Genomic DNA, 20,540 nt, shown 5'->3' on the forward strand with positions numbered 1-20,540 from the left:
GCTCAGTAGCTGCGGCTCGTGGGCTCTAGAGAGAAGGCTCAGTAGTTGTGGCGCACGGGCTTAGTTGCTCTGAGGCATGTGGGATCTTCCTGGACCACCAGGGCTCAAACCCATGTCCCCTGCATTGGCAGGCGGATTCTTAACCACTGCGCCACCAGGGAAGTCCAAGAATTAAAAGTTTTAAGAAACTTGCTAAAATCTCAGTTTAATAGTAGATATCTAACCAGAGAAGGGTTGGATTAATAAAATGAAGAGATTGGGGATGACCTGGAAAATGAATTTCTCATCTCTGACCTGATTCCATATCTTAAAGTTCTTATGTTCTAGTTTTCAATCTACACTGCTTTTTATAGTGAATGCTTCCATTGGTGATAATCATAGACGCAAATACATACTTTGTTTACTTTTTTGACTACAAGCAAAATAAATACTAATATAAAAATGTGCTTATGCTGTTACAGTTTATATGAATTGTGATTTATCCATCTATTCATTTCTGTGTAGACAAAATGATTTATAATTTTAAAGTCTAATCGAATAAACTTAGACAAAAAAGATAAAAAAGAAAGAAAATGGGGTAGTTATTGAGGTAAATCACATATCCATAATTTTTCAAATTTTAATCCTTAAAATAATTCTGTTGAGCTATAAATGCATTCTTCTGCTTTTAGTATATAGACACATTTTCCCTTTAATATATGATTTGAAGTCTTGTATTTCAATTTTCACTTAAAAGTCTTTTTTACTTTAAGATGAATTTTTTCCAAAAATCATACCCAGTCCCTTCATACCCAAGAAAAGACTAAGGTCACTATTTTGCAAACTCACAGCACTGTGATTTTCCAAATCTTTTTTTTTTCTAAGCTATGTATCTTACCTATATCCATTGATGTTAGAACTGTCCTAGACAGTCAGGGATTGATAGAATCCATAATCTTAGGGCAAAATCAACCTCAAAGCATTATGGGCTAAGTCATCCCCATTTCCTTCAATTAGATCTTTCATTATAATTCTCCCATTTCTTCAAGCCCAGACTCCACCAAACTCAGTATACAACTCAGGTGCCACAGCCTCCAAAAACATTTCTTGAAACAATCAGCTGGAAGCCAGCTCTCCCATCTATGGATCCCCATAGAAGTCTGCCCTCTATCCTTCTCTTAGGGCACGTGTCCCTTTCTGTCTTGCATTGTAGCCATTTGCTGTATTTTCCCTACCAGACAGTGAGATCACCAAGGATACCATCTTGAATCACATTCATTTCTTCTCTGATGTGCTATGTGTTAACTTACACATAGTAGGTTCTCAAGGAGTACTGCGTGTGTACTTAATAATTTCTGTTAGCCATGACAAATTGTCAAAGAGAGTGAAAAACCTATTAAGTAAAGTATTTTAGGAGGCCCTTGGTCAAGAAAGAAAGCCACAAGAGTAGAAAATGCTTCAAGAGGTGAATCAGAGTAACTGGCACATAAAAGTGACACATTCAATTTCTTCACCTTTGTATAACCTCCAGAAGATCAAACGTTAATAAAATATTTATCTTCAGTTGTCACAAGCCAGACTTTGATTTAAAACTCTTGGGTACATGAATGTCATGCCAGACCAAAAGTACAACACCATGTATTTTTAATTTAAACATGGATCCGTAAAAAATTTATATATACCTGATATGAAAAAATTTGAGTGCAAATCTCCCAATAGTCACCACAAATAAGAAAACAGGATCTAAAATCAATTGTTAAGCGTCTGTAAAAGTACAATGAAAAATATTCCATTTGAAAGTCCAACGTGGCACTGATGTGACACGTAAAATGCATTCTCTTACCTTTAGGGAATCAAAGCAGGCAATTACTCTTCCATTTTCAACCTGGCAACTTTTGGGGGGGTGAGCAAATTTGCATTCCTCATCAGAGCGGGAGCACGTTCCTCTCTGGAACTGTCTGCAGACTTCCAAGGTCAGCCATTTTGTATCTCTGACTGGGGCAACATTCAAAGCCATGATGAGAAAATAATTTGGATCCTGTTCGTTTCTGTTAAATGATGAAATCAAATCAAGTTCCAATGATTCCAAAACTAGTGCTGTGAAAAATCCCACATGTAAGTCCGAAGGTAAGTGACAAATTGCTTAAAGAAGCCCAATCCAGGAAACAGAGTGAGGAGAGAATTTATCGGCAGGCGGTCACTCATCAATCAATATGCCCCACTCGAAGACTGCGGGCCGCAATGAAAGCATGCTCAGTGTCATCTCTGGCTGCAAACGTCCGAGTCGCCTGATCGTTTTGTAGACACAATTGTTTTTAATAAAGTGACTTCAATATCATGGCACTCCTTGGGAGAATATTTAGTTCTGATGCTCGCAGCTATTGACGATGCTGGAAAATGAGCCACTTAGATGTTCAGATCTTAGCAGGATTTCTCTTTCCTTTCACTTTTTAAAATTCCGAAATCAAGCAATTGGCAAAGCCAGACAATTGAGGTATCTTCATCCACTCGTAAGGTCAGGGTAATGTGTATTTGATAGCAAAACACGATAACACGAAAGCTCCCGGGCTGTGGTTTCCAGCAAAAGTGACTTCACACAGGCACTTTTAAATCTTGAACCTGCAAAACACAAATAAAATATCAACTTACACCCAAACTCAATGGAATCAACACTTTAACAAAGTATTTAGCTCTTATCTAGAATTTGCGTAAGTGCAGTTTAGAGCTTTGAGCTTTGAATATAGTGAGGAAAGTTATGCATTTAAAAAGAGAGAAAAGAATGCGAAACTGCAACCGTACTGCAGAAATGATCTAGGCAGCAGTCCAAAAGTTAGGAATGACTCAGATGAGTGTGGCAGACACAATAATTAGGCATTCTGAAACAATTCAATCTAATGTGCCTAATCGCCAAAACAGTGTGTTAGAACTGTGACTTCCAATTAATTTCACATTTAGGCCATTGATTTTATTGTTGGAAATGCTATAACCAATCATTTGGGATGTGACTCTCCTAAATAATAAGGATATTGTCATTCTGGATGAAGTGTGGGCTCCTTACCCTTTACATCCTTTCTAGTTTACAGAGATTTGAACTTAGAGAGGGAAAGGTAGAAGCCTCCTGACATTTATTCTCAGCTCTCTTATACTTTCTCTCTACCTTTAATACTTGCTTGACGTTAGTGTTCCTTTCTAGGCTGTAAGCACTCAGAGGGTAAGGGCAGTTTGTATATTCCATTTCTGTTTCCCTAGGGCCTTAGTTCATGGCTATTTGGTCCTCAAAAAGTATTTCTCGACTGATTTAACTGATGACTGACTCACTGACTAAGTGACTAATGAATGCAAGTTCATTTTAGCTGAGTCCAGTTTAGATTTTAACAGAGTCACAATCTGAGAATGTTCTGTTCTGTGGAATGCTGGAGCTGAATCACATATCTAACACAACAAAAATATAACAAGTCAATTCAGATTTCTAAGATCAGCACAATTAGTTTCTTTTAATATCTCCAAGGATTATGAAATTATTAAAACATTAAAAACTTAACATTACTGAGTCAAGCATGAATGAAGGACTAAATATCAGAAGTTGGTCATTTTTATATATTGGCTATGCCACGGGCTACCTTAGATACTTGCTTAGCCTTGATGGCCTTCTAAAAAATTTATAACTAAAAACTTAATGGAGGCTGGAAGTAGGTTATTTAAAATCGTCATGTACCATAGAAGTTCAGAGAGCAATAATTCTTGAGTGATTCACAAGTGTTCCCTGAAAAAGTAAGTCTCACAATGAATTAAGTTTGGTTAACTCCAGGCAAACCAAGCTGAACAGGCTTCCTTGCAATAGGGCTTTTTTCAGCTTTGAATGAGTCTCTGATAGGGGAAGAGAAGCAGTGGCGTCTCTCAAGCTTATCTGATTGTGGATCATTTATTTAGCGGGACATCTCCCGGGACTAGTGGGAAATGCTTCTTCATCCCAATACTTCTCTTACTTGTTAGTAGAAGTGTTTGAATGAGTTACAACTGTATGTGCATTTAAGGAAATTGGTAACCTGGAAAGCTATGACACATTCCTAGCTTCCCATTGTGAAATATTTGAGGGGCCAGACAGGTTCCTGCTTGTCTTTTTGGCAGGACTGCATTCCCAGCAGCTAACATCAATTATCTTAACTTCAAGAGTTTAAGAAGATGACTTTAATAACCAAATTGACTCTGGGTCAGGTTTCACCGACCAGCCTGGACCTGCACCCTCATTACCTCAACCCTTACCTCTAAACCCCGTGAGAACAAAGCAAGGGAAGCAAGGGACAAGGAAACATTTCTGCTTGTGTGTTCAGTGGAGCTGAGGCGCCAATAATGTGGAGACAAAATGAGGGGCTGGACACACGTAGTTCATATTTGCTAAATATTTTGCAGCATCCCTGAGTCCCAAGGACCTGGGTCCAATGGGGTCACAGAACAACAAAGATGCAGGAAATGCTCTTCCTCAAAGCAGCACAGTCTTGGCTGATGCTTCACGTGTAGGAAAAGAAACAGGCAAACACATATTCATGCACAGATGGCAAATGAATAATTACTCAAGTCTTCCTAAAAACCACACAGGAACAATGCTCTTAACTCAATCCAGTGCATGGGGTACACTTTTGCTTATACTTTTAGATAAGAAGACATTTTTTTCCCCCTGCGAGAAACGGAGTGCCATTTCTACTACTATGAAAATCCAACCAGAATTTAGATGGTCAGACTCTATCAAGATGGACTTGCTTTTGAAAACAGAGGAGCCAAGTTTCTGACGGTCAGAGTCCTGTGTAAGTCAAAGATGTTCCACAAGGCTCGTCAGGTTGCACCTAAATATATCGCTGTCCTAACCGTTCATGAATCCACTCTTTCTCCCAGCTTCTTCTCTGTTTCTATCCTAAAAGTTACCGAGCTACTGTTACAAAGATATCACCTCTCTTGGGCCATGACAACCTCCATCTTCTGGAGTGGGTACAGCAAGCAGCTGTGGGAATGAGGAAGTGAGAATAGATTTAATTTAGGTCAGGGGAGGCCACCGAAGGAGATGGGCAATGATGGGCAAGGCTGGAGAAGACCAACCTTTAACATGGTTATCAAGGGACAAGACTAAATCACACTAACACATAGAGCAAATTACATATTGGGTCTACCAGACTGGAGGTTCCTGGGAGGCCCACTAGCCACACGTGGCTACTGAGCACTTGAAATACGGCTAGCGTCACTGAGGGACTAAATTTAAAATTTTTATTTATTCTTAATTAACGTAAATTTAACTTAAAAACTGATCCTCGGTTTACGTATCGGAAAACTTTTAAGTATGCTTGGACCAACTTGAGTATATGAATCTACTTTTCAGTTGTAAATTTTATGAAATCTAAATACAGATCAAGTATTTCTAATAAAAATCCAGCATCCTAATTGAGATGCGTTCTAAGTATAAAATACACACTGATTTCAAAGACTTAGTATGAAAAAAAAAACCCATGAAAACACCTCATTAATATTGCTTCATATTTACCACATGGTGAATTGATAATATTTTTAACAAACTGGATTAAATATCATTATTAAAATTAAACTCACTTGCTTCTTTTTAGCTCCCCTCCAAAAAATTCAGAATTATATATGTAGCTTACATTATATTTCTGCTGATGGCACTGTTGTAGGGGCTTCTGCATTTCTTCTATTAGCCACAGCACTTTCTGGAATGGTGGAAAGTACCCTGTCCTAAGAGCCAGATTCCAGCCCTTGTTTTGCCAAGCCTCCTTCATATGACCTTAGTAAGTCAATTTCTCTGAGATCCAGTGTCTTCATCTGTAAAATGTTAATGATAGTTCCTACCTACTTTGCATGGTTACTGCCACGAAGGACTGATTACAGAAGAAACATAAAAACACTCTGTGAACAGTCAAGAGCTGTCCCAAAGCAAGGTGATGAAAGGATGAGCCGCTCTCTAAATATTTATTGAATAAATCCACTTCCAGGCTTTTCCTCTCTGCAGTCGTTCCCTCTCAATGACTGGGGTCGTGCCTGGGGTGGCTCTGCTCCAGCCACAGATTCTGAGAGCAGGACGGTGCCTTGCAGATCACAGAGCTGACTGCACGGGGCGCTCGCTCGGGGCCTCTTATCCGGAGCGCCCCTCATTTCTCAGACCGTCTTATTCTGCAGCCGAAGGGAACCCACAGAGAAGTTTCTCCGAGTACACATCCCACGGTGTCACTACAAAGGCCTGAGCCTGCTGTCTTCCTCCAACTGCCACCAACCCAGAAGTAGATGAAACGCTTTTAGGGCCCAGCGGTCACCCTGGGTGTGATGCCGAGTCCCAGTACGCCGGTCGCAGTGACGGGGAGTCCATTTGGCTCGAGGCCTTGGTGGGAGCGCAGCTGCTGAGTAAGCGCGCAGCGTCCTGGGTGAGGGGGGAGCAGGGGGTAGCACTTTCTAGTTCACCTGCCCAGAGGGGTCCCTGTTAAAATGTGTCTGTGTGGAGAGGGCACGTCTTTCTAATTCTCAAAAAGCTGCCACGGGTGTCAGCTTTGGACCCATTAGATGCCAGGCACCATTTACCTTTCCTGGAAGTTTCTGCGCTGCTCTGGGAAGCAAGGTCTCCTACTCCCATTATTTTCCAGTGTTTTCTGTTTAAGTTTCTCCCAGGGCTTTGCTTTTGCTTCTATTTGCTTCGCTCCTTTTCAGTTGTGCTTCAGCTTTATTTCCAGCTTTACAATCAGTCCCATCCCATTAGCTCCTTCCCAGGCAGAACCTGGGCAGAATTCTGAAGCACTTGTTCCCAGTTATTTCTCTGGCCTTTGTTGGTATTCCCTTCCCCTGTCCTCTCCAGGCATTCAGCCACCCCACGTTCTCTCCCCCTCCTGCCTTTCTGAGCCCCCTCACAGAGGAGGGCATGATCTTGCCCTTGAGGCTCTGCTGAGTCACCAGGCTGGCAGCTCTCACCGGCCCTGTACCCTGAAGCGGGGCTCCGGCCTGACCTCCTTCATTCCCCTTTTTTAAATTAATTTTATTTATTTATTTTTTAAATTGTTTGGCCAGACCACGCAGCATGTGGGATCCTACTTCCCCCGACCAGGGATGGAACCCGTGCCCCCTGCATTGGAAGCGCAGAGTCTTAACCATTGGACCGCCGGGGAAGTCCCCTTCATTCCCCTTTTGATGGCCTCTCTGTAGTCCGTCTTTTAACACTGCCTGGTAATTATTTTTAAGTAGACATCATTATTCCTTAATTCATGAGAGCTGTGAATATTGATTTATCCAACTGTCTCCCCCCAGTATAAGCTCCTGTGTATCTAATAGACTGTTATTATTTTCCAATCCTCAGAATTCAGTTCAGTGCTTGGTATCTAGAATATGCTCAACGAATATTTGTCCAATAAACTCCTGATCCTCCTCCAAAGAGCATCTGCATTTTAATATGGACCAAAGTCTAACCTAAAGGAATAAGGCTCTGAATAGAGAGTTTCAGTATTATCCTGTAGGAAAATTCCAGCAAGTGCCACCGGCTTACCCTGTTGTTGCCAAGTAAGTTGGGGGTGAGGGTGAGGAGCTGCCCCAGAGATAAATTATTTGAGCTTCAAAACCCTGAATCTTTAGGCCAGAGGTTTTCAAAGTGTAGTGTACGTGGGCCAGCAGGCCCAGCAGCCCCCGGGAGCTTATTAAAAATGCAGGTTCTCAGGCCCCAGCCCAGAGGTCCTGGGTCTGAAGTCTTGGCGGTAGGGCCCAGCAATCTGTGTTTTGACAAGCCCTCCAGGGGTGACTCTGAAGCACTCTCAAGTTTGAAAAGTACTGCGGTAAGCATTTCTTGCCGCCCTCCTGTGTGCCAGGCATCCTCTGGGTTGCTGAGGGAACCAAGATGTCTGCCCTGAGTCGATCACAGGGTCTTGGGGTCACCGATTCCCACACAAACAGTTGCAGGAGGGCTGGCTGAGGGTTTCTCCCAGTGGCTGTGTTTCTGATCAGTCAAAACAAAATAAAACTAGATGACACGGGAAACACCTGAGAGATTTGTCCCCGCTAAGACTTGATTCTATGAGAATTTGAAAAATAGATTGTCTCACAGCTTGCAGATTTTGTTCAGGATGAAGCAGGCCTTTGATGGGGGTAAATAGGGCTTTGTTTCTAGGGCCGTTGTCTGAGAGAGGACCGTCTTAGGGGGCTGGCGGTCCTTGGTGGCCAGCAGCTTGGTCCTCGGCCGCATAATGCCAGAACTCTCCACAGAGGGGCTGCTGTGTAAAGCCCCAGCGCCAGATATGACCAATATGGAGGTTCACTGCTGGACTCATCTTCAAAGGAAAGGCAAGATTGAAGTTCAAGGATAAGGAAAGGAGGTTCTGTAGTATTTCCTGAAATGCCAAAGGACTTGCTGTTCAACAGTACAAAATAATCCCAAGCTTTTTTTAGGGTCTTCACTTACATGACACTTCATCTTTCAAAACATATTGAAAACTCTTCTAGGTGTTAGATTTTCAGAAAGCTGTGACTTTTGACTGCAGGAAAGAATTCGCTGTGCACGTTCGTTCCTTACAGTCACTCTGTGATGTCGCAGGGTGAGTTTGGAAAGCACGGTCCTTCACTCTACCACCCTGGTGACCTGCCCCAGGCCACGCCCCTCAGACAAGCCCGGGCTGTGGACCCCAGGTGTCCTCGCCTTGCCAACGCTTTGTAGCCAGTTTGTACATTTCTGAAGGGAAACACATCAATCATGTCCAATCTTGAGACTGAGACTGATTAAAACGTTAAGACCGCCTTAAGGAAAATAGTTCTGCAGCACACAGCTCCTCCAGCCAACTCTTGGTCATCTAAGGTATTTTAGCTGTCTGCCAGACAAGGCCTCCTAGAGAGCTGATTAAAGGATCCTTGCAAAACAAACCGATTTCTGAGTCAGACAGTCAAGGACTCATTATCCATTAAGTAATTTATGGGATGCCTTTAATTTTATTTTGCATAAATCTAATTACATAAAGAAACTATGTCTCCTTGAGTTTCCTAACTTCTAATTTGGAGAATCTTGGATTTCCTATTTTTAATCCTTTATTTATTTATTTAATTTTGGTAATTCATTTTCATGAATTTTTCCCTTTTTACATATATATATATATATATATATTTTTAACATCTTTATTGGAGTATAATTGCTTTACAATGGTAGGTTAGTTTCTGCTTTATAACAAAGTGAATCAGCTATACATATACATACATCCCCATAGCTCCTCCCTCTTGCGTCTCCCTCCCACCTTCCCTATCCCACCCCTCTAGGTGGTCACAAAGCACCGAGCTGATCTCCCTGTGCTATGTGGCTGCTTCCCACTAGCTATCTATTTTACATTTGGTAGTGTATATATGTCCATGCCACTCTCTCACTTTGTCCCAGCTTACCCATGTAAATTGATATAGCCACTATGGAGAACAGTATGGAGGTTCCCTAAAAAACTCAAAATGAACTACCATACGACCCAGCAATCCCACTACTGGGCATATACCCTGAGAAAACCATAATTCAAAAAGAGTCATGTACCACAGTGTTCATTGCAGCTCCATTTACAATAGCCAGGACATGGAAGCAACCTAAGTGTCCATCGACAGATGAATGGATAAAGAAGATGTGGCACATATATACAATGGTATATTACTCAGCCATAGAAAGAAACGAAACTGAGTTATTTGCAGTGAGGTGGATGGACCTAGAGTCTGTCATACAGACTGAAGTAAGTCAGAAAGAGAAAAACAAGTACTGTTTTTTTTTGTTTTTTTTTTGTTTTTTTTTTTTTTGGCTGTGTTGGGTCTTTATTTCTGTGCGTGGGCTTTCTCTAGTTGCGGCAAGCGGGGGCCACTCTTCATCGTGGTGCGCGGGCCCCTCACTGTCGTGGCCTCTCTTGCTGCGGAGCACAGGCTCCAGACGCGCAGGCTCAGTAGTTGTGGCTCACGGGCCTAGTTGCTCCGCGGCATGTGGGATCTTCCCAGACCAGGGCTCGAACCCATGTCCCCTGCATTGGCAGGCAGATTCTCAACCACTGTGCCACCAGGGAAGCCCAACAAGTACTGTATTTTTAATCTTTCAATTCTTAAAACACATTGTTGAAAAATGATTCTTCCTTCCTGTGAGTGGCTTGACGTCTCCAGCTCTATTTCCGGAGCTTAATTTAAAATATCTCTCCACATGCTCTCTCCCTTGGTCCTTGACTCCCTGTAGCCTGCGTGTCAGATGCGAACGCCCGGGCTGGAGAGGGACCCAAAGCAGCACCGGCTGGAGGCCTGGGCTAAAAGCCACTTGACCTCCAGGAGTGGGTGTAACCCTGCTCTGTAGTCACAGCCACTGAGAAGAGGGCCCCGACTGGGGCCTTCCCATGGAACCCCCGAGGACCAATAAAAATACAGAAATGAAAGCAGTCCCAACTGCCAAAGCAATACAGAACCTCACTGACTTTTCCAAGAAAAAGAGTGAAGGGAGCAGCAAAAGTGATTGTCCTTAAAAAGATTTTTCTTTCTAGACACCTTAAGATTTTTTTTTAATTTATTGGAAATATAAATGAAATCGTGCTTTGAAACTTTGGCATGGGTTCGGGGTAAGAACAAAGTTTCCTACCCTGGATTCCAGTCAGTCATTCCTCTGCCCTGAATAGCTGTGAAATGTCACCTAAGCTCTCTGAGTCTCAGTTTCCTTGTTTGGAATCATGGAGATGATTGAAAATACCTAAACCATAAATGGATGTATTGCAACCAAAATATAATTAGTAGTATATTATAAGGACTCTCTATTTGGTGTCTAACCCTTATCAGCGTTAGATAAGGCATCAACTTTCCTTAAATTTGTGTTCATTTACACACACACACACACACACATACACATATACACACACAGGTGGAAACGACTCCTACTCACTAAGAGTGATACATTTCTGTAAAGCAAATGAAGTGTAACTTAAAGAAAGTAGAAAGTCTCTTTCTTTGATGGTGGTACAAAGTATGAAGTCCTTCAGAGAATGTTAGACAAACCTTTGATAGATGCTCTTCAAAAACTAATTCCAAACACTCATTCATTCTAAGCAGGGAAGGAACCACGGCTACCAACCATGTCTTCATTTCACATGGTACTTGTTCTTTTGAACATACTTTCAAATACATTTCTATAGAGGAAATTAAACACTGGGGCACCCAAGTCACACAGTAAGTCAGATAAGCCAATGTTTCATAATAACAGAAATAAAAGGAGAAATTCCCCCACTAAAAATTTTCCTCTTGGACCTTGTCTCTTAAAGTACAAGTGAAAAATTCATAAAATCCAGAAATCATTTTAATGCATGAAAATTCCCAGCCCATTTTCATTGTAGTTTCCAGGAACAGGCAGAAAAAGAAATCCCTTCTTCAATTAGAAGAGGAGAGATTTCTAAACATACTCCTGAAACTACAGCCAGATATAATATATTCAACACATATTTGTATTCAAATTATGTTTTTTCACTGCGCCTGTGTTTTCTATCTAAACATTTATCATTCCGTTAGGAGCTGCTCTTATTAGAATAAAAGCAATTGTATTAGATACCATTTAAGACTGACAGCACTTACCGGTTTCCTGGATGTCCAGGACCCGGTGGCTGCAGTGAGAACAATTATCGAGCTGCAGGCTGCAACCTAGGCCTGAATGCCAGAGAATTCTTCCTCAGAACTTCCATTTCCTTCCCAGCCACAGCTGCTGGTGGCCAGGACCGCTTTTCAGCTGACCTTTTCCCTTTTCTCTCTCTCTCTATTATCACCAGCCAAATGCCTAGTTCATCTGCCTGTACACATACAAAGATCAATGCCCCCTTCTTTGACAAAATTTTTGTAACATAACTTTTATTACCACCAGATTAAAATCGTAAATAATCTAGCCAACATGTACACATTGAAGAAAACTCAATATATTGTCATAACTGAAATATAACTAAGATATCAAAGGAAGTCGTTATTTATAAAACAAATAATGTGTGTTTTAAAATGTCCACGCTTAGGCACAAATATGTTAGAAGACAGAATGAAGTGGTCGGATGTTCACACCTTATTTTGTGTGACGGGCACAATGCAGACTGACATGGGTGAGACAGGTGATGTGGCTTTTCAAGATGCCAATCAATTCCTGTTAAAGTTCCTAACAAGTTAAAGAACAATCTTGACTCTATTTACACAGCTGTTGTTGTATTCTTGAAAAATTCAGTTATATTGACTGTCCAAAAAATAAATCAAAAAAAACACTCCATGCAAATACATGAAACAGTTAAGATCTTGACCCAGATCACCCAGAACAGGATTTTTATCTATGTGAATGTCCAGCAGGACACTCAGAACTCATGAGATACAGACTAGTTCTTTACTCCCAGGGAGTCATATTCATTGCAAGATGTCAAAATCCTTTACTTCAGCCCATTACATTCCAGAGATGTGGCCTGATCATTAGGACAATGGGGGAAAAATGCTCCTTTAAATTTCCAAAGTTCTCTATAGGGAGTGGTGTTGTCCCTATTGAGAATAGTGCTGTAGGGTCTTAGGCTGAGTTAGTCTGAGTAAGTAGGCTCAGTTATAAAATATCAGGATCTTTACTCTGGTAGATATTGGGGAGCACTTGAGCTCTAGACAAGACCCCAACTGGAGGATCACTTAGGATGCACTAGAATTAGAAGAGCTCACGGGTGGTGAAATTGGTTGGCGATTCCAGCAATGGTCCAGGAGCAAAGGAATAATCCAGGCCCAAAGTTATACTGCAGGGGTGGGAAGGAAAAGGAGGAGGGTGATTCCAGATCATGGCTGGGGTAAAATCATCAGAAAAAGATAAATTGGGGGGATTGGGAGTGAGGAGTGCAGGAAAGAGATTTGTCAAAGAGGACCTCAAAATGTGGGTCCTGTGTGGGCGGAAGAACACTGATGCTTTGCCCAGGAGGAAGGATGTTGGGGAGCGGAGGCAAATTGGAAATGGGACATAGAGGTCGTGGTCATGGATACGTAGTTGGAATTAATGTTCATAGAAATGATAGCTAAAACCACAGAATGGCTGAAATGGGAGAGAGAGAGAAACACATATCAATATTTACATCTGTGTGTATATCTAGGAGAGAAAAAAAGAAAGAGTTGGACAGGGTCATGGACACTTTGTTCAGTTATTTAGAGGTGACAGAAAGAAGAGGAGCAGGTGACACCACAGGAAAACAATAATGAGAGACAAAAGAGCCTCTGAATAGCGCTGCATCCAGGGTGCTGGGAGAGAGATTCAGAGTTTCAGGGAGGACCGAGCAGCCAAAAATGTTCAGTGCCACAAGATCAAGGGCATGTGGACAACTGGTGGTGGCTAGACGCCATAACAAGGAGGTCACTGCTGACTTTCCAGGTGCCAGTTTCTGTGGCACTTGCACAGGGGGAGGAGGGAGCTCCCTGGAGTGTCTGGGGTCGCAAGGACACCGTGGAGCAGCCAGGAGACTTTTGAAGCCCCTGTGCTCTGCAGGCAGATGGCCCCTGATCACCTGTGCGCTCCTGGGGAAGCGACCTTTGTGAACCCGAGGTTTGTGCACAGAATTGTAAGAGACCCAGGAGAGTGGCGAGAACCTGCTTCTCCATCACTCTCCCTCCTTTCCTTTCTCTTCGGAGTGGAAGGAGAGAAACACAACAGGAACGTGGGAAAGTGCCAGGATGGGGGTGTGGGCCAGAGGAGGCACCAAAGGTAGGGGAGGGACGAGGGCATTAGCTCCAGGGGAGGCTCTGAGACCCGGGCCGACAGAAGGAGGGGAGCGAGGGCGACAGCCTGGTTTCCCGTTGGAAGGCAGGCAGGAAGAATGGGGCCACTCTTGTGGCCCCTACCTCTCAGCCGGGGAGGAGATGCTCTACCTGCTGAGACAGGCTGAGGTGGGACCTGGGATGCTCCCCACAGGAAGAGAGAGAAAGCTGAGGAGTGTCAAGCGGCCCAGGAGGCACCACCTCAGTGGGACAGCGTGAACCTCTTCTGAAATGAATGATTTCTCCATCTATCCTTGGCAACCTGAGAGCAGGGGCAGAGAAAGGATGCTACCGAATTCAAAGGTCCAGGCCTCGGAGGTGGGACAATTTAAAGCAACACAAAAGGGTGGAATTCTAACAAGAGGACATGCAGAGGTGGCTGAAGCCGAGGAGGTGGGTGAAAGGGCCGTACTTCTCTCCTTGCGGAAATTGTATCTGTTATCCTGTGACTGTGTCTGAGTGCATCATGAAGTATCTGGGAGGGTGTGTGTGTGTGTGCGTGCACGCACACGTGGGCGTGAGTGATGTCAGAAGTGCGCATGGCTGGAATCCCCAACCAAGAGGTTCTGGATCAGTCGTGGGCTCAGCACATAATAATCACATGTGATCTGCGAGTGAGTGAAGAGCCAGTGGCTTCCCTTGGGTGCGAGTGAATAGCTGTAGGAGGTGCCATAGGAAGTGCACACGTGTCAAGAAGAAAGAGGCAGGTGTTGGAAGAGGCCGGTAGGCAGAGGCAGCTGATAGCTTCCCTGGTTGACACCACTAACCTGGGGGTGAACAGCGAGATAAGACCCAGGGACTAACTTAAAACAAATATTTATGGAGAAGCATTTGAGATAATGGTTTTCAGGTGAAAGGTAATAACGATGAGAGCATTCAAAGACTTTATGCCTCGTGGCCAGTGTTTCTTGGAGGAGGAGGAGGAGGCTGGCATATCTGTGAATGGTGAATGGTGGCGGTGAGGAAAGGGCTGGAACACAGGCAGTTTGGCTGCAAAATCCACCAGGCCTCTGCTTCACCATTCTCTCCTCCAGTTTAGAGCTTTAAGCCCATTGGATAGTGATGACTCCCAAATGTGTATCCCTTCTCTCTCTCTCCCCTCCTCCTTCCCTCCCTCCCTCCCTCCTTCTCTCTGATAGCCCACCTCCCATCCATTAGGAAGTTCCACTGGCCCTACCTTTCTAAAAGATCCAGAACCTAAGCCCTTCTCTCCACCTCCCCTGCGGGCACCTTCAACTACACCATTATCTCTCCTGTAAGTTAATGCAGTAACCTCCTAACCCTTGCCTCCTGCAGGCCCATCTCATATTATTCTGACGAATCCCTTGCAAACGTAATCAGATCACATCGGTTCTCTGCTCAGACGCCTCCAGTGGCTCCCCACCTCCTGCGTGTGAAAGCCAAGAGCCTTGCGATAGCCCGTACTGACCTCCTGGATCTGCCCACACCTTCGCTGACCTCCTCTCCCCTTGTCCACTCCCCCTCAACCACCCTTGCCTTTGGCTGGGCTTTGAGCGGCCAAACATGGACCTGCCTGGGGCTTTGACCTGCTCTTCCCCTGCTGAGAATGTGCCTCTCCCAGATGTTCAGATATTAGCCTGGGGTAGGCCATTCCTGATGTGATACTGTTTCAGTCCTACCTCCTCACTCCAGCTCACCCTGCTTTACTTCCCTCCAAAGTCCTAATCATTATTCTACACTCACATATTTACCGACTTATCTGTTCATGTTCTCCCCTAACCACAGTGTGATGTCCGTGAGGGCAGGGTCTGTCTGTATCCCTGACATCTAGTGCAACACCAAAACTTTAGGACATGGTAAGCACGCAATAAATATTTGCTGAATGAGGGAGTGGCTGAATGCACAAATAAGTGAAAGAATATACTACACAGCTCATAGTTTGTACTGCCTTTATGGTTTGCTTTGTTCCATCTTCATGATGTGATTTGTAATATTCCTCAACCATTGTTCTTGCGGTTAGCTCTCTGGGACTCTGATTACTTAGCTTTAAAAATGGAGAGGGTGCAACAATTTCTAAGGCCACTTCTGTCCTTCAAGTTCTGTGATTGTGCAGTGATTGGCAAGGCTGGTTTAAGGAGAAATGTATTTTTAGGAACTCTTCTGGAAATCTTATCAGCTCGGCTGGGTTTGGCCTAGATTTGTTAGCCGGCTGTTCAAGCCGGGGGATCTAACAGGAACATCAGTGCGGGGGTTTGGGGGGAGCCTTTGGGGAGCTCGTTGTGTTCCTGCTCCAGAGTTCAGATCCAAGGGGGCGTCCAGGCGAGGTGGAGAGGTGGCAGGCTCTGTACTCAACACCCGGCAAGGAGCAGCTGTTGAATACTTCAGCCCCAGGCTGCAAAAAGGACACAGATCTAGGTCTTGGGACCCCAGAGGTTTAATTGTTCTTCTTTACATTTTCCCTTCTGAGAAAAGAACAGCACACAGAATGCTACTGTGCACCAAGAACTCAGCCACACCCCAGCCCTGCCTTCACGGTGTGGTGGTGGGAGCTGCTCTGCTCTCAGACCTCCAGGAGGCTCTCGAATTTTCTGAATGGAAGCAATACTGGCCCCTGAAGGCTGTCAGCCAAAACAGGTTGCTAAAAGTGGACGTCAATTTGTTTCTTGATAAGACTGGGCTCCAAGAGGCCCTGCCCCAGCCGTGGTATTCTCTAGCAAGTTAAGGCACAATTTGTGAGCCACACGGACCCTCAACACAGAGTACCCTGGGGGGTTAACGTATCTCTGAAGGCAAACCAGAGAGAGTGGCTTTTCCTCCGCCCTGGTCCCCTGAGCCAACGGCCATTGCTAGGTCCCATTCTTCTCGAGATTTGTGAGCTGGTGTTGAATACATCACAGAGAGGTTCTGCTGGGAAGAACCTTCCAGCTTTCCATTTTCTTTTCACATCCAACCCCACCCCACTAACTATGGGGAACACAATCATTCTGTCACAGAACCAGATATGGGGTATGTGGATTGGATGCTCCCAGGGTTCAGAAGACCCCAGAAGGATGCAGAGTGCTACTTGTTTGTTTGAACACTGTGGGAAAGATACCAGCAGGGTCAGGCATGCAGGTGATGGTATTTCATTAATATTTAACCAAATAAAAATTTCCCTACAGAGCACCATTTGACTTCAGCAGAAAAACAGAGCCCAGGAATTCAGGATCAGGGAGAGGTCAATCTATTAAAAGAGGATTTTAGTTTTGTTGTCATTTCACTGACCCTAGAAGTTTAAAAAAAAAAATCAACTTCCTGCCACACTTTTAAAAATCGCCATTGACAAGGCACGACTCAAGTCGCAAGTACAAAGCAGGCTACAAAGATGGTGTGTCAACAGTTCCTCTTATCTTTCAGGAGATGGAGCTAGAATCGAGATCAACAACAAATATTTACTGCACTTAAACCGGGAGCTCTGAGTAATAAAGAAGGACAAACCTGGCAACCAAAGGGATATTCTGTAAAAATGTACGGCACTCTGATACCGGGCGTTATCAGGTCCCGTGATTCCTAATTGCTGGAGGCAGGTAGCATCCGCTCACGATTTGTTAAATCAAGCTCGCCCTCCCGTTCCTTCCTTCTTTTGTTGCCTCTCCGCCCAGACAGGGCGCTCCTCCGAGGCTAATCACCACTCTGGCTCTGCTTCCCCGCTGTTGCCAGTTGTCATTATTTCTAAGCGACGTCACCCTGTGCTGTGTCACCATGGCAACAGCGGGCCACCACTTTGAGGCGTGCAACAGGGAAATGAGAAAAGGAAAAATAGTCACGGGCTGAACCGCTCCTGGTCACGAGCAACTTCTGAGGTGGCAAATGTGCTTCTTCCCATTTTATGGAAGGGGAGACTGAGGAAGGGCTCAGGCTCTCCCGCATTCCTGTGAATGGAGGAGCAAAATGTAAAACCTGATGACCACACCCATGGAGGTCACTCAGCCATTTCAACAAACAAACGAAAAACAACAGAGAGGGTGGGTGCTTTGGTATTTTGTAGATGAACCAAAAGATCCATAGACATCTATTTTAATGTACAAAACACTGCTCTCTTAACTACATATTTTGCACATTTTTTGCAAACACACAATTCTTATTTAAATGGAAGTAGTATTGCTTTCCCGGGTCTACCGACCTGTGGACTCACTCAGCTCCTTAGTTCTCCTCTGCCAACTGCATTTCTTTCAAAAACATCCATTTTCCTTTAAGAGTTTTTTGAGAGGCGTACTGCTGAGTCAGAAAACTAATAACCTGGTATAACCTGTCATACCACCCTCACGACAAGCTCTCAAGTTACCTGTTCATTATTTTTCAAAATGATTTTATCACCTGCGTTCCCATGTGCATACTTCAATTGCTCTTCTAATGCTGCTTATTCCTGAAACTGGTCTGTCCTCCTTCTCTAAGAGAACCAATAGCTTTGAATCAAACCAAATCTGACAAGATAAAATGAGAGAGAGGAAAAAAGGTAGAGTCTGAAAAACACCTTCTCTGGTATGCAGATCATCCCATGGTTACCCACGTATGCTCTTTGCCTATTCCAGTACCTGAAACCTTTTTTTTTTTTTTTTTTTGGTCATTAACACTATGTATGAAAAAGCAACTTGTCCATGAAGTAATGCTTTTACACTTAAAGTATGATTTTCCTAATGCAGTCTCTTTTTAACAGGGATGAACTTGGAAATAATTTTTATGATGCCAATAAAACTTTATGTGTAGATGTAAATGATGTTTTGCTTATTGGAATGGGTCTTCTTGGCAGCAATCAGAATGACTTTCTTAGAATTTAACAGAAGTGTGCATCTAAATGAGACATGGATGGTTGACTTAAATCCAGACTTCGTTTTTTTTTTTTTTTTATGATTTTGCAAATCCAGGCTTCTGAGAGTCAAGAGATGCAGCTTACAAAACCACGTGCCCTTGAGCCAGCCTTTAAACTTGAGAGTTCCTTTGCCCCATCAATAGTAGGTTGTTTCTAAGACTCTACTGATCAACTGTCTATGAAAGCATTGGAAGACTTAACACAGAACACTAGTGTGAAGATTTCATCCCTGGGGTCCTTCCGGAGCCATGGCAGGAAGATGGCAACTGACGGTGGAAACCTTGGTGAAGGCCAGTGATAACCCTGCAGCCCTTGGCAGAGATGATCCTGGTTGCATTGCTTTTCCCAGGAAGAATGACTCAGCAGCCAACATTTACTAGGCCTGGCTCCGCGCGCTTCACCGGGCCCAACACTATAACCAACTCCCCGTCACCTCTGCTAACAGGTATTCCCAGGTCTCATCCAGCTTCGCAAATGATAGTTCTGATATGTTCAAAGAAAACTGATAATAAAGATCCCTGTCCCCAGGGGCTTCCCTGGTGGCGCAGTGGTTGAGAATCCGCCTGCCAATGCAGGGGACACGGGTTTGAGCCCTGGTCTGGGAGGATACCACAAGCCGCGGAGCAACTAGGCCCGTGAGCCACAACTACTGAGCCTGCGCGTCTGGAGCCTGCGCTCCGCAACAAGAGAGGCCACGAAAGAGGCCCGCGCACCGCGATGAAGAGTGGCCCCCGCTCGCCGCAACTAGAGAAAGCCCTCGCGCAGAAACGAAGACCCAACACAGCCAAAAATAAATAAATAAGTAAATAAATTTATTAAAAAAAAAAAAAAGATCCCTGTCCCCAAGGCAGCAGTTTTAAGGGTTCACTCATATCTGTCTTAAGGTGATGCTTTAGGCTGCTCAAGGGTGTGGCCTTCAGAAACAGCAGCGCTCTGGTCGCCAAGAGCAGAAAGAAGATGGAGTGTTTGAATGCACAAGGCCGTGGGTAGATTATGGACACGTTGTGGGTAACTGGCTCAGCTCTCCTCATTCCCCACCAAAAGCACAGTTAGCTCAGCAGGTTCCAAGCAGTTTCCAGAAGGAAAGGGCAACCAGTATTTCTTTTTCCAAAGTGGAAAAGTATAAAAGGCGAAGACCCTCTGAAACGTACTTGACTGCCCTTGGGGGCAGCCTAATTGCCTGATTGTCAGAAAATGCGGAGGGCTGGGGGTCAGAAGAGCTGTTAGTTTTTGCACAGTGGCACGCTTGCCAAGGAGATTTGGGGTGAGTCACAATCCCTCTGCAGGCCTGAGTTTATTCAGTCATAAAAAGAAAGGACCAAGCAGTGGTTTTCCAACTCGGGTGTGAGCAGCTACAGGGCCAAAGGTAAACATATAGCGTAGTTTATGGAAGCATCAGTTTTACTTTAAAAGTTTTAGGGTAAAAGGGGTATGTAATTTTAAATTTTTTATACTAGAGCAGACATCTATAGCAGATAGAAGGCAAGATTTAGAAGACTTTAGATAAGTTAGGGGGACCTGGTCCGTCAGTCCTTCTAAGCTTCAGGAGACCAACTCCTCTCTCCTCTGCTATCAGGATGCCTCAGTGGAAAAACCTGAGAAATACTGAACGACAGGGTCTCCAGGGCCGCTTCTACCTTTTACATCTAGGGATTGTGTTTCTCACCTAGTAGTGAGAGGGATCTTTAGGGAAATACCTGTGATCTAGTGGGGTTTGGTTTGTTACCTGCAGCAGAAACACAAAGTTCATTATAGCTAAAGATTTCATCTGAATCACTAACCCTCCTCAAAGAAAATAATGCTTCTTCCGGCCATTCGCTTGCCTAAAATGAGCATGGGGGTGTACTCTGGACTTAGTATTACCTTTGGGGCTGGGAAATCTAATATACCAATTAATTTACGACAGCCTCAGGGTCAGCCAAAAGCACCTGGGCTGTTCATGTCGCTGAAAAGTGGTGTCCATTGCATTTCAGTTGTATTTGCTCACATTGGA

General features: G+C 44.0%; 1 protein-coding gene across 5 annotated transcripts in view; it reads right to left on the minus strand.

The window, feature by feature from the left end:
- MBNL2 (muscleblind like splicing regulator 2) overlaps window positions 1–20,540 on the minus strand; it is a 157,623-nt gene that overhangs the window by 105,325 nt on the left and 31,758 nt on the right. For all 5 annotated transcript variants that reach the window (XM_061171061.1, XM_061171063.1, XM_061171062.1 and 2 more), the window contains exon 2: window positions 1,823–2,598. In XM_061171061.1, coding sequence (XP_061027044.1) covers window positions 1,823–1,996 — 174 coding nt within the window. In that variant the 5' untranslated portion in view covers window positions 1,997–2,598. The remainder of the gene's footprint in view (window positions 1–1,822; window positions 2,599–20,540) is intronic.

Source organism: Eubalaena glacialis, chromosome 16 (genome assembly GCF_028564815.1).
Source record: "Eubalaena glacialis isolate mEubGla1 chromosome 16, mEubGla1.1.hap2.+ XY, whole genome shotgun sequence".
In the NCBI taxonomy this organism is placed as follows: Eukaryota; Metazoa; Chordata; class Mammalia; order Artiodactyla; family Balaenidae; genus Eubalaena; species Eubalaena glacialis.